Here is an 18,470-nt window from a genome sequence, read left to right as displayed (position 1 = left end):
AGATCTGGGGTGCAAATTTCTCGACCTCTGCTATCGGGTGGAGAATGTTGAGTCCCCCTGAATAGGTCAGGCATGCACTACACGCCGGAAGCGGCTACAAGGGTAGCGGAGTACGTGTGGAGTGCACATGTGGGTTTTTTAGGTTAGAGAATTCCCTCCCTAGGCCCGACAAGACGCCTCCTGGGACGCAGCAAGGTAGGAGTGGGCAAAATGCAACAGGGAATAACAATATTAATATGCTAATAGTAAACTGCAGGAGCGTCTATAGAAAGGTCCCAGAACTGTTCTCATTAATAAACGGTCACAATGCCCATATAGTACTAGGGACAGAAAGTTGGCTGAAACCAGATGTAAACAGTAATGAAATCCTAAACTCAGATTGGAATGTATACTGCAGAGACAGGCTGGACAGTGAAGGGGGAGGCGTGTTTATAGTGATAAGAAGTGCAATAGTATCGAAGGAAATTGACGGAGATCCGAAATGTGAAATAATTTGGGTGAAGGTCACGGTTAAAGCAGGGTCAGACATGGTAATTGGATGACTCTATAGGCCCCCTGGCTCAGCAGCTGTTGTCGCTGAGCACCTGAAGGATAATTTGGAAAATATTTCGAGTAGATTTCCCCACCATGTTATAGTTCTGGGTGGAAATTTTAATTTGCCGGATATAGACTGGGAGACTCAAACGTTCATAACGGGTGGCAGGGACAAAGAATCCAGCGAAATTTTTTTAAGTTCTTTATCTGAAAACTACCTAGAGCAGTTAAACAGAGAACCGACTCGTGGCGATAACATATTAGACCTTCAGGTGACAAACAGACCCGAACTATTTGAAACAGTTAACGCAGAACAGGGAATCAGTGATCATAAAGCGGTTACTGCATCGATGATTTCAGCCGTAAATAGAAATATTAAAAAAGGTAGGAAGATTTTTCTGTTTAGCAAAAGTGACAAAAAGCAGATTACAGAGTACCTGACGGCTCAACACCAAAGTTTTGTCTCGAGTACAGATAGTGTTGAGGATCAGTGGGCAAAGTTCAAAACCATCGTACAATATGCGTTAGACGAGTATGTGCCAAGCAAGATCGTAAGAGATGGAAAAGAGCCACCGTGGTACAACAACCGAGTTAGAAAACTGCTGCGGAAGCAAAGGGAACTTCACAGCAAACATAAACATAGCCAAAGCCTTGCAGACAAATAAAAATTACGCGAAGCGAAATGTAGTGTGAGGAGGGCTATGCGAGAGGCGTTCAATGAATTCGAAAGTAAAGTTCTGTGTACTGACTTGGCAGAAAATCCTAAGAAATTTTGGTCTTATGTCAAAGCGGTAAGTGGATCAAAACAAAATGTCCAGACACTCTGTGCCCAAAACGGTACTGAAACAGAGGATGCCAGACTAAAGGCCGAAATACTAAATGTCTTTTTCCAAAGCTGTTTCACAGAGGAAGACTGCACTGTAGTTCCTTCTCTAGATTGTCGCACAGATGACAAAATGGTAGATATCGAAATAGACAACAGAGGGATAGAGAAACAATTAAAATCGCTCAAAAGAGGAAAGGCTGCTGGACCTGATGGGATACCAGTTTGATTTTACACAGCGTACGCAAAGGAGCTTGCCTCCCTTCTTGCAGCGGTGTACCGTAGGTCTCTGGAAAAGCGTAGCATTCCAAATGATTGGAAAAGGGCACATGTCATCCCCGTTTTCAAGAAGGGACGTTGAACAGATGTGCGGAACTATAGACCTATATCTCTAACGTCGATCAGTTGTAGAATTTTGGAACACATATTATGTTCGAGTATAATGACTTTTCTGGAGACTAGAAATCTACTTTGTAGGAATCAGCATGGGTTTCGAAAAAGACGGTCGTGTGAAACCCAGCTCACGCTATTCGTCCACGAGACTCAGAGGGCCATAGACACGGGTTCACAGGTAGATGCCGTGTTTCTTGACTTCCGCAAGGCGTTCGATACAGTTCCCCACAGTCGTTTGATGAACAAAGTAAGAGCAATGGACTATCAGAGCAATTGTGTGATTGGATTGAAGAGTTCCTAGATAACAGAATGCAGCATGTCATTCTCAATGGAGAGAAGTCTTCCGAAGTAAGAGTGATTTCAGGTGTGTCACAGGGGAGTGTCGTAGGACCATTGCTATTCACAATATACATAAATGACCTTGTGGATGACTTCGGAAGTTCACTGAGGCTTTTTGCAGATGATGCTGTGGTATATCGAGAGATTGTAACAATGGAAAATTGTACTGAGATGCAGGAGGATCTGCAGCGAATTGACGCATGGTGCAGGGAATGGCAATTGAATCTCAATGTAGACAAGTGTAATGTGCTGCGAATACATAGAAAGATAGATCCCTTATCATTTGGCTACAAAATAGCAGGTCAGCAGCTGGAAGCAGTTGATTCCATGAATTATCTGGGAGTACGCACTAGGAGTGATTTGAAATGGAATGATCATATAAAGTTGATCGTTGGTAAAGCAGATGCCAGACTGAGATTCATTGGAAGAATCCTAAGGAAATGCAATCCGAAAACAAAGGAAGTAGGTTACAGTACGCTTGTTTGCCCACTGCTTAAATACTGCTCAGCAGTGTGAGATCCATACCAGATAGGGTTTATAGATGAGATAGAGAAGATCCAACAGAGAGCAGCGCGCTTCATTACAGGATCATTTAGTAATCGCGAAAGCATTACGGAGATGATAGATAAACTCCAGTGGACGACTCTGCAGGAGAGACGCTCAGTAGTTCGGTGCGGGCTTTTGTTGAAGTTTCAAGAACATACCTTCACCGAAGAGTCAAGCAGTATATTGCTCCCTCCTACGTATGTCTCGCGAAGAGACCATGAGGATAAAATCAGAGAGATTAGAGCCCACACAGAAGCATACTGACAATCCTTCTTTCCACGAACAATACGAGACTGGAATAGAAGGGAGAACCGATAGAGGTACTCAAGGTACCCTCCGCCACATACCGTCAGGTGGCTTGCGGAGTATGGATGTAGATGTAGATGTAGGTGACTGCTGGTCTGGCACATGGAATAGACGGGAGAACCGATAGAGGTACTCAAGGTACCCCCCGCCACATACCGTCAGGTGGCTTGCGGAGTATGGATGTAGATGTAGATGACTGCTGGTCTGGCACACAATTTTAATCTGCCAGGAGATTTTAAACATTCAGAAAAATTGCTTGACAGAAAACCTCCTTTTAATATCTTACTCCATGTATGAAGTATTATGGGTTCAGTCCATATACACTAATCAGCCAGAACATTATGACCACCTACCTAATAGCCGGTATGTTACACCTTTGGCACAGGTAACTACAGTGACACATCATGGCATGGAAGCAATGAGGCCTTATTAGGTTGCTGAGGAAGTTGGTACCTCATCTGCACAAACAAGTCATCTAATTCTTGAAAATTCCAAGCAGGCGGTGAAGAGTTCTGACACCACGTTCAGTGACATCCCAGATGTTTATGACTAGGTTCAGATCTGGCACGCTGGGTAGCTAGCACATCAACTGGAACTCACCACTCTGTTCCTCAAACCACTCCATCACACTCCTGACCTCGTGACATTATCTTGCTGAAAAATGCCACTGCCTTTGGGAAATGTGATCATCACAAAGGGCTGTATGTTATCTGCAACCAGTGTACGATACTCCTTGGCCATCATGGTGCCTTTCATGAGCTCCACTGGACCCATGGATATGCCCACACGAATGTTCCCCAGACTATAATGGAGCTGCCACCAGCTTGTCTCCATTCTGCAGTACAGGGGTCAAGGAGCTGTTGCTCCAGGGGATGACAGATTCACGTCCTCTTATTGGTATGATGAAGAAGGTATCACAATTCATCACACCATGAAACACTCTGTCACTGTGCCAACATTCAGTGCTGATGGTCACAGGCCCATTTCAGTCGTAACTGCCGACATCATGGTGTTAACACTGGCAGATACATAGGTTGCCGGCTGCAGAGGACCATCATTATGAGTGTTCAGTGCACTGTGTGTTCAGACACACTTTTACTCTGCTCAGCATTTGAGACTGAGGTTAGTTCCGCACCTGTGCTGTTTTACTTGTGTGCCCAGCCTACAATGTCCAACATGCCTAATGAGGGGTAGCTGTCCAAACTCATGACATCTGGACACGGTTTCACATTGTTTTCGCCATACATTGAAGATGCTCACCACAGCACTTTTTGAACACCTGACAAGTCATGCAGTTCTTGAAATGCTTGTGCCGAGTCTCTGGGCCACCACAATCTGCCCTCAGTCAAAGTCAGCTAGATCACATGCCTTTTCCATTCCATGCATGGACAGCATGTTCATTGAAACTACATGAACCGTGCATGTGTCTGAAAAGCAGTCATTCCTTGACAGATGATGCTACTATCGCCTGACAGTTTTATATTATAGTAGGTAGGTGGTCATAATGTTCTGGCTGATCAGTGTACCTATGTGTGAATTATGTCATTCAAAAACATCTGATTTTTTCTGGTCTCTTTCAATAGGAAGGAAAAGATGAGAAGCAGAGAGAGATCTCACTGCTCATTACAAACACTTGTGCTCTTATTAATTTTTTTTATTGTAACACCGTTCCCACGCCATTTTCCAATTGCAGCCTGTCACTCATTTCCACTCAGTCGCAAGCAGTTTCCACAACTTGCATTGTTTCTGTTTATTGTTATTCTGTTTATTGTTATTCTAATTTCGCTCTTCAAATTATTTGGTTGACTTTTTTTCCAGTCTGTACCTCATAAACATACTGTGCCTAATTTGACAATAAACAGAGCTTTCTTTATCGTGATAGGAGTCCATTTATTGCCATTATTTTATTTTTTATTTCATTTTGTACATTTAGTATATCTGGGAATTTGGCTTACCACCTAGGCAGTGCTGAAACAGTAAAGGACCAGCCAGCTGTGAAAGGAGAGTAGCATACTAGCCACCATGACAAATGTACATTTGCAATACCATTTGTGAAATAGAGAGAGTCAGAAAGTTATAAGTTGTAACGCAATTTAATAATGAATTTTAACATAGCAATACAAAGTGGCAGGGTGGCGATTCTTCTGGAAAACCTAGATTTCTCAGGGAATTACATTTCAGGGAAATCTCAGGGAATTTCAGGAATTTTATAAAATCTTGGGGAATTCTGAGTTTTTACCCTACTTTGTAATTCAGTTTTACTAAGCTTTATAATTCATATATTTTAAAATGCTTAGTATTTCAAAGTGTGTTAATTATTTGAATATTAGAGTATATAAGTTATTGATGATTAAAAACTTTGGTTAAAATACAGCCAAGAGGGAAAAAAAGAGATGCTCAACCCATACTGGTCGTTCTCCCTGCAGCTCATGGTTAATTTCTCAGGAGCTCGTTACAAAATTATCTTCGTATCATCTTCTTCTCCTACCTGGAATTCTCAGGGAATTCTTATTTCAAGTTTGAGTAGCCACCTTGAACCAAGAATGATAAATACAGTAAAAAGGTTCTGGTGTGACAATGTAAACTATGAAATTGTAGAATTATAACATGATTAGGGACAAAGACAGCTGTTAGTGAAATGAACTCATTTGAAAGAGCCTCACATCGAACAGTAATCAATGTAGATAGTATGAGCTTTGTAAAAAGTAGATAGCAATCAAACAATGGGAAATCCAGAATGCAATGTAACAATATTATGAGAAGGAAAGTTGCTACTCACCATATAGTGGACATGTTGAGTTGCAGACAGGCACAACAAAAAGACTGTCACAATATAAGCCTGTCACAATACAAGTTTTTGGCCATCAAATGTCTTTGCCAAAAATAGACCACACACACACACACACACACACACACACACACACACACACAAACAAACAAACAAACAAACACATACGCAAACTCAACGCACACACATGACTGCAGCCTCTGGCAGCTGAATCCACAATCAGATAAAACTGCAGATGATAGTAAGATTTTACCTTATTGTACAGGGTGTTACAAAAAGGTAGGGCCAAACTTTCAGGAAACATTCCTCACACACAAATAAAGAAAAGATGTTATGTGGACATGTGTCCGGAAATGCTTAATTTCCATGTTAGAGCTCATTTTAGTTTCGTCAGTATGTACTGTACTTTCTCGATTCACTGCCAGTTGGCCCAATTGAAGGAAGGTAATGTTGACTTCGGTGCTTGTGTTGACATGCGACTCATTGCTCTACAGTACTAGCATCAAGCACATCAGTATGTAGCATCAACAGGTTAGTGTTCATAACGAATGTGGTTTTGCAGTCAGTGCAATGTTTACAAATGCGGAGTTGGCAGATGCCCATTTGATGTATGTATTAGCACAGGGCAATAGCTGTGGCATGGTACGTTTTTATCGAGACAAATTTCCAGAACGAAGGTGTCCTGACAGGAAGACGTTCTAAGCAATTGATCGGCATCTTAGGGAACACGGAACATTCCAGCCTATGACTCGCGACTGAGGAAGACCTAGAACGACGAGGACACCTGCAATAGATGAGGCAATTCTTCGTGCATTTGACGATAACCCTAATGTCAGCATCAGGGAAGATGCTGCTGTACAAGGTAACGTTGACCACGTCACTGTATGGAGAGTGCTACGGGAGAACCAGTTGTTTCCGTACCATGTACAGCGTGTGCAGACACTATCAGCAGCTGATTGGCCTCCATGGGTACACTTCTACGAATGGTTCATCCAACAATGTGTCAATCCTCATTTCAGTGCAAATGTTCTCTTTACGGATGAGGCTTCATTCCAACGTGATCAAATTGTAAATTTTCACAATCAACATGTGTGGGCTGACGAGAATCCGCACGCAATTGTGCAATCACGTCATCAACACAGATTTTCTGTGAACGTTTGGGCAGGCATTGTTGGTGATGTCTTGATTGGGCCCCATGTTCTTCCACCTACGCTCAATGGAGCATGTTATCATGATTTCATACGGGATACTCTACCTGTGCTGCTAGAACATGTGCCTTTACAAGTACAACACAACATGTGGTTCATGCACGATGGAGCTCCTGCACATTTCAGTCAAAGTGTTCGTACGCTTCTCAACAACAGATTCAGTGACCAATGGATTGGTAGAGGCGGACCAATTCCATGGCCTCCACGCTCCCCTGACCTCAACCCTCTTGACTTTCATTTATGGGGGCATTTGAAAGCTCTTGTCTACGCAACCCCGGTACCAAATGTAGAGACTCTTCGTGCTCGTATTGTGGATGGCTGTGATACAATACGCCATTCTCCAGGGCTGCATCAGCGCATTAGGGATTCCATGCGACGGAGGTTGGATGCACGTATCCTCGCTAATGGAGGACATTTTGAACATTTCCTGTAACAAAGTGTTTGAAGTCATGCTGGTATGTTCTATTGCTGTGTGTTTCCATTCCATGATTAAAGTGATTTGAAGAGAAGTAATAAAATGAGCTCTAACATGGAAAGTAAGCGTTTCCGGACACATGTCCACATAACGTATTTTCTTTCTTTGTGTGTGAGGAATGTTTCCCGAAAGTTTGGCCGTACCTTTTTGTAACACACTGTATAGGATCCAATGTTGAAACAAGTAGCCAGGATACACTTAAAAATAATGCCTGTGACAGGATGATTTGATTATAGGATCTGAAGATCGATGCATTGAATAAAATAATAAAATGGGAATTAATGTGGAAAAGGCATGATGTGACGAAAAAGTACAATGGTTTTAGTAGAGCAGAGACTGAGTACGCAACCAGTGAGTTATAGTACATTCAATACCAGAAGATGATGACAAATTGCATGTTACTGTTAGCAGTTGCAATGCTGTAGATATGTTGTACATAAGCATATTGTAAAGCAACAGCTTGTAAAAATATACCTAGATACAAGCAGTACTGGCAGATAGAAATTAATTTGTCTGAATTTAGTTGCCAAGAATAAGATGATGTATTGTAACAGCAGTGGTAGTAACAGTGTGTTTGTTGTGATATCGTTGTAGTGAGAACATGAGGTGAAGGGAATAGTAATGCATGAAAAATAAAAATAGGGAGCAAATCAAAGGAGTGTGGTTTTAATAAGTTGGTATCTTGAGAGAGGGAGAGAGCTGTATTGTTTCCTGTGTGTACTGGCTAATGCTTATCATGACAAAATAAGCTCAGATGGTGAAATTTACTTGGGGACAAGAAGTGGAGATGAAAATATTTTGTGATTTAGTATGTGTAAAGGAGAAAGGAGAAAAACAGAAGAAGAAATTATTTTGTGATAAATTTTGGCAGCTAGAAAAGAAGGAAGATGCACGAGAAGAAACAATTGAACTAAAACCATGAATCTGAAGGTGAGGATCAGCATATGTACAGTTGTTGGTATAGTAACAAAGTTATAATGGTGTGCAGAGTAATAGAACACAAAGACCATTTAGAAGTCAAGTGGCAAGTGTATTCAAACAGGCAGCTGAAGAATACTGCAAGACTAGGTTGGAGCCCAGAAGTCAGTCACAATAATTATAATCTGGCAACGACCTTGCCTTGTTGAATATACCAGTTCTGGTTAGATTACCAAAATTAAGCAATATCGAATGTGGCCAGTACTTGGATGGGTAACATCCAGGGTACGCCAAGTACTGTTGCTTGCTTTCCCTTTGCTGTTATGGTAAAGAGGAGGAGGGTTGGTGGCATTAAGTTTCTGATCACTAGACACTGTGCCAATGCCATGGATTAAATTCCAAACATCTCTGCAGCAACTCATGAAGGGAGTGCATGTGACACTGTTAATGGTTAACCATCAGATGGGGACATTAGCCTCAGTAGTCACCTTAGTGCTATTTGAGAGGAGTAGGCTATGTGCCAGCACTGGGCTTCATCCTCTCCCTTCTCTTATCTTCATCGTCCAACACAAACATGGCACTACACACACCCATTATAGTCAACTACACTTATCAGTTACACTAAAACACACAACTCTCACATATTTTCAAAGAAAAGATGCCACTGTGCATGATAATTGTACACAACATCAGGATAATAGGCAGCAAGGTTGGAGTAAATCCTATGTCAAATGCAATCATGATGGATATAAGCCTAGGGCATGGTGGAAAGAGTACTACCGATGAATGCTAAATGTGTTTGGAAAGATCATGTGAGTGACATATCACAACCTAGTGAATTTTGCCATAGCAATGAAAACAGACAAGGTGTCAAGCATGAAAACAAATAGTGGTTCTATGCACGGTTTATTCTTGGACAATGTGAGCAACTGAAGCTGAAATGGAGGAGGAAGAACACAGACTACTAGTGGAAGTAGAAACTGAAATTGGAGGCAGTTTGGTCGTGGTAGCCCACTGTGCTCTGTTTCGTAAGATTTATATTACAAATATCTGAAATCTTGCAGATATGTATTCCCACTTGTGTTAAAATTATGGTTGTGGTTGGAGGCAAGAGTGGACATAAAACACTAGTAGTAAAAGTGATGATAATGGGAACAGTACATGAGAAGGTGACTTTGGTGGTGTTGCATTTAAACAAATTGTATGCTAGGGACCATCTAGTTTGATGACTGTTGTTGTTGTTTTCATTGATGTTACCATTACAGGAATTTTCACTATATTGTGTCTGGTCACAGATTTGATGCTGTCTTTCACTGTCTCTTTATTTCATCTCATCTTCTTTTACATTGCCTCTGACTAAATGGTTGAAACTATTGAGTGGAAGGAAATTATCATTGCAGTTGCTTGACACTCAATGTCCATTTATGAATGTTAATATTATTGTGACTAGCATGTAAGAGTTATTTTATGATTACAGTGTGTGGTATTATGTTTGTTGAATATTTTAGGTCATGAAACTGTGTTAAGATTTGCAAAGAAAACCAAATTTAAGAAAATATTTTTAGGACAGATGATAAATCAATTATTTATATTTTATGTGGATAATCATACCAACATGAGATGGCAAGATGTTCTCCAGAAGCATCTTGTTCACTAGACGAGTTGCAGCTGATAGATCCTGCTCTTCTGAAAGTTGACGTTTCCAAAGATAGTCCAAGCGATTCATGTACTCTGACTGTGAAATTGCAAAAAACAGTGATTTCCTTTGTTAGAAACATAACCAGGCAGAACTATGCAATAAAAAGACAGACAGTCTGTTAATTTTCTTACCTGTCTATCTATCAGGTGAAGTGAGAATGTTAAGAACACAATGTACATGATGTGAGCTACCTGAGGTTCTAGATTTGGATTTGATGTCTCACTGTTCTGTTGAAAAGAGAAAACTGTTTAAAAATTTATTTAAATTCTTATCAGTAACTTTACTTACTGCCAACTGTCACTAAATTATGTATAATACGAAAATGTAAAAGTACGTCTTAAGTTAATATACATGCTTGTGATAGGCTGAATCATTGTGTAGTTGAACATATCATAATGCATTGTTGTTTATGAAATGAATATGTTTATCCTGTGTAGACTCATTATAATATTGACAACAAACTGATATTCACATTTTATTGTTTAATATGACTTCTTAAAAATAAAGTACAATATTAAATTGTTTTATTTTGTATTTGTCCGGTGAACTAATACCTTCCATCTAAATAGAAATTAAGTTATGATCTGAACAGATGATGTCCATCACAGTTATATTATTAAGTTTATAAAATACAAGAGAAAAACAGTTTTTTGAATTTTTTTTCAATTTAAGAAAGACTCTTAATATGTCGGCAGATGCACAAGCAGACCTTAAAATACCCATGTATCATCGAATCATGATATGTTAGAAGAAGTAATGAATGTAGTTAATAATATGTGGCTGATTTTGGTCAAAATGTCATAGACCAGAAGAAAATAAACCAATTAACTATCAAAACTAACAAAGAAAAGAAGTGAAAATTTCTGAATTTTTTATGAGAAGAGACAATTACATACCTGGTTGAACCATATTTTGTTAAACTGGTAGGAAGATACTGCCCACCTGTCAACTAATAAGTTCCTACTATTCTCTTACAGTGGCTTCATAAACAGTAGTAGAATAACAGAAATGAATTGAGGCATCAATTTTTTGAAATGAGAAAAATGTATTAGGGGAAGGGATAGAAATGATCAAGATAAAAGGTCTCCATTAGTCCAGAATGATAATGGGGTTGTAAGGAAGACAGTTTTACAAGAAGTACAGGTGATTTAGTGGCCTTTATATACTTAATCTGTGGAGCTCTGTTTCACTCATATTGCTACTGCAGATACATTTTAAAGTTTTTCTGTGAGGTATTCTCCTAAAAAGGTCATGTTTTCTGTCATTTATGTCAATTGTTTAGGAAGCCAAGTTTCTCTACCATTTCTTACAGGCCACATTCACACTCTCCCTCTTTTTCATCAATATATGACTAGCATTTTTTTCTTTCTCTTTCCTCCATATAGAACTAGAGTCTTTTTCTCATTAATAATTTCCAAAATGAAACTTTTCCAAATTTCTTTAAAATATTCATTTGTGTTTCTTGTTTATCTTCCCTCTTTCTAATTTTTATTTTTATTTGTTTCTCCTTGTCATTCATTATTTTTTCTGCTCTTTTTGCATTGCATTGCTGTTCTATCTATGCTTCCCTTCTTTTTATCTTCTTAACCATTACTTCAGAAATCACTGGTTTCTGAGAAGGCAGTTATATTTCCCAAATAGTTTGTCATTAACAACTGTGAAAATATTCTGTGTGGAAGTGTCATACACATTTCTTGTTCTTCATGGTGGAGTCTGCAACACCATTCCTCATCCTGGTTGACATTACCAGTTACTACCATCCTGGGCGCTTTATTCTGGCTTCTCACATGAAACTTGGTAAGCCAAGGTTGCTAACAGTGAGGTCACTGTTGAGGTGTTGCAGCTGACCATATGTTGTCTGTTACTGCTGTCTCCAAGTAGAATTGGTTTTGTGTGCAGGTAGTGCTTTGGTTTATGTTGTGACTGCTACTTTCCAAGTTAATATTGAATTGCTGATGAAATGAATGAGGTCAGGCATATTTGTGCTGTTGCAACAACATTGTCTATAAAACTCTGGATGTCATGTATCATCTGGTCCCAAAATACTTTATTGTTTATCACATGTGGATATCTTATTGCAAACAAATGAGTAAAATAAATATATCAGTACATGTCCTGCCTGAGGATTATGTGTGGGATTTGTAAAATGGGCTCTTAGGTTTGCCCACAGAAACCAAGAGCTGTCCCTTCATAGAAAAAACAAGATAGGATACAAAGCTCTGAATGCTGTAATAAATTCTAGCAATATTGGGCCTAAGAGGACAAATTAATTTCTTGAGCATGTTAAAGAGATGTTCACAGTACAAAGTCTATCTTTTTTTTAGCTGTTATGTGCGTTATGTAGTTGCTACTAATATTGTATTATTGAGAATGCATAAGCCTGCAACTAAAGGCGTTCAGTGCATTAAATGCAAGACCATTTATCATCTGACGTGTGCAAAGGCGAATTCAAAGCGAAAAATCTGGCTCTGTCGTCAGTGCTGCAAAAATGATTTAGTTCTAAAACTAGAAAATGTCGACAGCAAAAACATTGTCATCTCCATACTACTGGACAAGATAGAAGTTTTGAATCATAAATATGACGTATTATCGGAGAAAAATGGACTTAATGAACGTGAAACAATAAAGAAGTGTAATTTGCAAGGTGCTACCAAACATTGCTCGCATAATTTCAAACTGGCCAAAGAAAAAAATAGCTCTATGCCAATGAAAAACGTAAACGATGCTGCTAAAGGCACAGCTGATATCATAGAGAAAACAGTTGGCCACTTCACAAGCACGACTAAAAACGTTGTGGATAAAACTAGTAGAACTCCCAAGAATAACAAAAGTACGGCAAACAAAGTCGAAGTGTAGTAATAAAATACTTATGCTGACTGATAGCCACGGACGTGGCTGTGCATCAGTCATTAATGAGGTGTTAACCTCGGACTACAAAGCATCAGCGATAGTTAAACCAAATGCACGTTTTGAAGAGGTTGTGAAGGAAGCAACTGAACTCACTGGTGACTTCACAATGAATGATTCAGTGATTGTTGTACCAGGCGCTAATGACATTAACCAACAAATAAGAAACTTCAGTGCAGCTGCTCAGAAGCTAATCTCGGTGATAAACCATACACAGCTGATACTATGTACAATACCATACCGATATGACAAGCCATACTTGAACAAGTCTGTATTTAATCTCAATAGCATTCTAATGGATGTTATGAGTGACAAAGTCCGAGTAGTGGATATGAACTATCTTTTACAGAGGTATGATTACACAAAACATGGGTTACAACTCAATGCAAGAGGAAAACTTAATTTGTGCAGAAGCCTTGCTGTTTCAGTTAAATGCACATGGAATAGAACAGAGGTAATGAAAACAGTTCCCAGTTCAAAAAATGGCTTTAAATCGGATCTGAGGCAAAGTACTCAGTTGATGGAATGCAGTAGGACTACTACCCAGCCCCATGGTTCATTACAGAACTCCAAACAAAGGAAAATGTCTGCAAAAGCCATCACACAACCTGCAAATGTTAACTGTGATACATCTTTATTCTCTGCTGAGGTGGTGCAAAAAGCAAACAGCCAGACCATGTGTAGCATGAAACAAACTGCAGTACGGGTTTCCTCTAGGGCAAGAAAGCTACCAAAGAGAAGAAATGATTTTTTATGGTTAGCTCCAGGGAATCTGCATCACCAGCACCTGGATCCAGCACCGACAAGGAGTTAGCAGCATGTGTGAGTAAGCCTACTCCAAGTAACAGAAGACTTCACACGGCAAGCTCACAAACTGATGTACAATTGCAGAACAATTTAGACCTGCCATCATGTAACAATGAGTCCCTTTTATTCATGCATATAAATATCATGTCTTTAAGAAATAAAATTGATGACTTGAGTATTCTGTTAGGAAAGAACAAAACACCATACTATGTGTTAATGAACACTGGGTAAGTGAAGGTCAGTTGGATTTGTATTTACCACCGGGCTTTGATTTAGTTACAGGATTCTGTAGAAAAACACAACAGCGTAGTGGAGTTTCAATTTATATTAGTAGTGATCTAGATTTGCAATATAGTGTCTTTAACATTGCTGAATACTGTATAGAGAATGTGCTTGAAGCTGCTGCAATGCTACTTCCAACACTAAAACTCATAAGAGTGTCAGTATACCATACTCCAGATAGTGACAGTGAATTATTTACACAGGTCTTAGAAAAAAATGATCTTACACTTTGAAAAGTTAAGCAAATACAGAATATTAAAAATTGGGAGACATATACATTGATATAAGGCTAAAGACATCAAAGCAGCTTTATCTACAGAATATGTTATGATCACATGATCTACATTGCATTAATAACAATCCAACAAGGCAGTTATCCTGTCTTGATAATGTTATCACCAATGTTGAAAAAGATCTGTATGAGCTAGGGTTGTTCAGTACTTATTTTCTTTCAGACCATGAGGGGATATGGTTAAAATTAAAAATCAATAAACCTATATCTAACTGCCCCAAAGCAAAGCATATCAGGCTACTGTATGATCAAAATATTGGCAACTACAGGACACAGTTGCAGCTGTTTAGATGGAATGACATCCTACTTGATAGTGAAAGTGTCGAGGATGCATTTACAGTTTTTATCAATATACTCGCAGACATTTTTAAGACCTGTTGTCCAAAAGTTCTGAAAAGAAATACGGCAACAACCAGAAAACATGACTCTACACCCAAGTGGTTCACACTCACTCTGTGGAGGCTTAGAGCATTGGTTATGATTTATTATGATAAATATAAAAATCATGGTGCAGACAAAGCTAGTTATATTAAGTTAAAGAGTAAATACAGATCAGAAATCAGGTTAGCAAAGTGTGAGGCAAATGACAATTACATTAATAATTCTGACAACAAATGTAAAGCTGCATGGAATTTGTAAAGACTGAACTGGGGGGAAGTAAGAACTGTAAAAGTGATGACTGTAATGTGAATATCACACCAGACGAATTCAATGCCTATTTCGTTAATGCTTGTGACATAAGTTCCTTTGCTGCAGCTGAGTCAAATAATAAATGTCAACAGGACCTAAAGGAAGCTGTATCTTTCCTACAACATTTGAAACACATTTCTCCTACATGTGAATGGAAAGAGGTCCAGTTAAGTGATATCATGAGATCAATTGCAAAATTAAGAAATTCAAGAGCAGAAGACATTTATGGTCTTTCTAATTTTGTAATTAAAAAAATAGGTGATATAATAGCATTTCCACTCTGTGTAGTTGTAAATTGGATGTTTACTAGTGATTGTTTCCCAACATGTTTAAAAATGACAGTGGTCACACCACTACACAAAAAAGGAGACAAGTCATGTCCAAGTAATCATCGACCAATTTCTCTTATACCCATTCTATTGAAAGTAATAGAGCATTGCATGCAGCTCCAAATGCATAGGCATCTATCTGCCAACAACCTCCTTAGTGATTCTCAATATGGATTCAGACCTGTGTTATCAACTGTGAAGATAGTGGAAAATATTATTTCTTTCACTTTGTCTGCATTCGAATCCAAACTTTCTGTAAATGCCACACTTGTAGATCTAAGTAAAGCTTTTGATTCTGTCAACCACAGAATTCTATTAAATAAGCTTTGCTCGTATGGTTTTGAAGGCAAAGTACTATCTCTGATTACGTCTTATCTGTGTGAGAGAAAACAAATAGTACATTTTAACAGAAACAAATCAAACACACTGGGTGTAACACGAGGTGTACCACAAGGGTCCATGCTTGGACCCTTGCTTTTCATAATTTATGTAAATGATTTGTCCAATATGATGCCTTGTAAGTCCATACTATACACAGACAACACCACCTTTCCTACAGTAGATAGGGCCTTGGACATACTCAAGCACAAAAGTGCAGAACAGCTCAGAATATCCAGTGGATGGTTCAGAGCAAATTAAATACAAATTAACTACTCTAAAACTGTAAATATTCTATTCAGCCTATGTAACAATGACAACTGTAGTTCCTCAGTTAAGGTTCTTGGCATTCATCTGGACCCAAAATTAACCTGGGAAACTCACACCAATTACGTATGCAAAAAGTTATCCCGAGTCACCTATCTGCTAACTAAGCTCAGGACTTGTATGACGGACGAGCTACTGCTAAATGCCTATTATGTCTTTTTTCATAGCCACCTCACGTATGCAGTGCTGTTATGGGGCAACACCTCTGGGGCAAAAAGAATTTTTCTTTGGCAGAAAAAGGCCATTAGGTGTATTGCTGGAGTGAGAAACCTTGTATCATGTAGAGACTATTTCATAGAGTTAAAAATACTGACACTTACATCACTGTTTATTCTCAGTTGCTTAGTGCATATAAAGGAAAACCAAGAAAGCTATAAACTGCGCGAGTCTGTACATAGCCATGACACACGTCAAAGGCAGATGATGGACATCCCAGTTACTAGGATTAAAAAAAACCCAAAACAGTTACACATGCACAGGGATACAATTATTTACCATGCTACCACCTACAGCAGTCAGTGTATCACTGAATGTCTTCAAAAATATTGCAAAAAGGTGACTTGGACAAAAAGCATTCTATACAATAGAAGAATTTAAAGTATGTAATAAAAATGATATAATCTATTAAAACTGCTGTATGACATGACCACCATATTACAAGAGCACTTCTGAAAATGTTATTGTGTCATGCGGTTATGCTTTATTTACATAATGCATTTTCCCCAATGGTTAACATGTATTAAGCCTGTCTCATTTATATGTGTTAAAATGTTTTTCTTAGCATGTGTATTGTGTTACACATACAGTATCTCCTTTTGTCATTCTGCACGACTCATTTATGTTTAATGACTACTAAACATGTGCAGTATAAAACAAATTTACTCTTTCGGAATGTTAAAAATGTATGACTTATTTTGTAATTATTAGTCCGCTGCTCGTGGTCTCGCAGTAGCATTCTCGCTTCCCGAGCACGTGTTCCCGGGTTCGATTCCCAGCGAGGTCAGGGATTTTTCCTGCCTCGAGATGACTGGGTGTTGTTGTGTCATCTTCATCATCATTCATTCCCATTATGGTCGGAGGAAGGCGATGACAAACCACCTCCACTAGGACCTTGCCTAGTACGGTGGTGCGGGTCACCCGCATCGTTCCCCTACGCTCCGTCACGGAGTATGGGACTTCATCATCATCATCATCATCATCATCATCATCATCATAATGTATGTAAAATAACGACATCAATTGCATGAAAAATGCTTGAAGATGGATTAATAAATCATAAGCACATGATTACGATTTACCTTTAACACTAAGTTGCCACACAAAGAGAGTATCACTTGTATACAAAATCTGTGTGAAAAACTTGAGCAGTAGTTAGTATTGAATCTATTCAGGATTCAGTCATATTTGTGGGAGAGAAATAAAATGAGGATCTCAGGAAACAACTAATGGCTATATTGTATCTTACAGAAGTCTCTAAAATGAAACATGAGACTGTTAGGAAGGACATAAAAGCTATTTTGTCACAACTTTTCACATCAGGATATATTCAATGCTCATTAAGTGTTCTCTGGAGCAAGGTTTTCAACCATTGTTAAATAAATTGAATTTTCTCATGTTGAGAAAGTATAAGAAGTGATCTGTTTTACTTGGTAAAAACTTTCTAAAGCCAAGATCACATAAATATTTATTTATTCAGAAACAACCAGTTTCGATGGACTTTGCAGTCATCATCAGGTCTTCAAAAATTTATGCTGTAAAACGTGTTCATTCTGAATTGGACCTCATGCCACATTGTCATGTAGATAAAATTTAGCAATTATCCTTTTCATAATATTGTCATTATTTCATCCTAGATTTTCCATTGTTTTGTTTTGTGTAGCCATTGTGACATTTGGTACAAACCTCCAGTTATATTCAAATATACTTCTGAAATGCATATCACAGTTGAAAGATAGCCCTTGTGATCATATCTTTTGTTGTGTTTATGAAATCAAGTAAAACAAGTTTTTCATCTAGTAACAGTTCCTTAGCAATTGCAGCAACAGACACCTTACCAAATGCCCATACTATCCTGCCGTGATCTCTAGAGGTTGCAAAACATGTTTTATGTGTGGGTAGAACAAGCTGAAAGTTTCCGTATGTTCAAATTTTTGGGTCAAGTAATAGCTACAATCCATAGTCTCTCTCATTCCGGTACTTTTTTTCATTATTTACAAGAGCTTGTTAATCATTTTGACATTGTAGGCAATAATATATTGGCTGCTTCCATGTCACAAATGAACCATGCACCATTATCATCCGAAGTATCACATGAGCAGGCATAACTTATTTGACTATCTATGTCTGTTTAATCTCTTAATAGTCTTCCTCGTTCCAGTGCTGTTTTTTTATTATTTCCAAGAGCTTGTTAGTCATTTTGACATTGTAGG

General features: G+C 38.6%; 1 protein-coding gene across 1 annotated transcript in view; it reads right to left on the bottom strand.

Moving 5' to 3' along the window:
- LOC124613534 (adenylate cyclase type 2-like) overlaps window positions 1-18,470 on the bottom strand; it is a 283,418-nt gene that overhangs the window by 30,847 nt on the left and 234,101 nt on the right. Inside the window, exons 16-17 of the mRNA XM_047142245.1 lie at window positions 10,161-10,256; window positions 9,942-10,065 (exon numbers count right to left, since the gene is read on the bottom strand). Coding sequence (XP_046998201.1) covers window positions 9,942-10,065; window positions 10,161-10,256 — 220 coding nt within the window. The remainder of the gene's footprint in view (window positions 1-9,941; window positions 10,066-10,160; window positions 10,257-18,470) is intronic.

Source organism: Schistocerca americana, chromosome 4 (assembly GCF_021461395.2).
Source record: "Schistocerca americana isolate TAMUIC-IGC-003095 chromosome 4, iqSchAmer2.1, whole genome shotgun sequence".
Classification (NCBI taxonomy): domain Eukaryota; kingdom Metazoa; phylum Arthropoda; class Insecta; order Orthoptera; family Acrididae; genus Schistocerca; species Schistocerca americana.
This window is presented reverse-complemented; position numbering and strand designations above follow the sequence as displayed.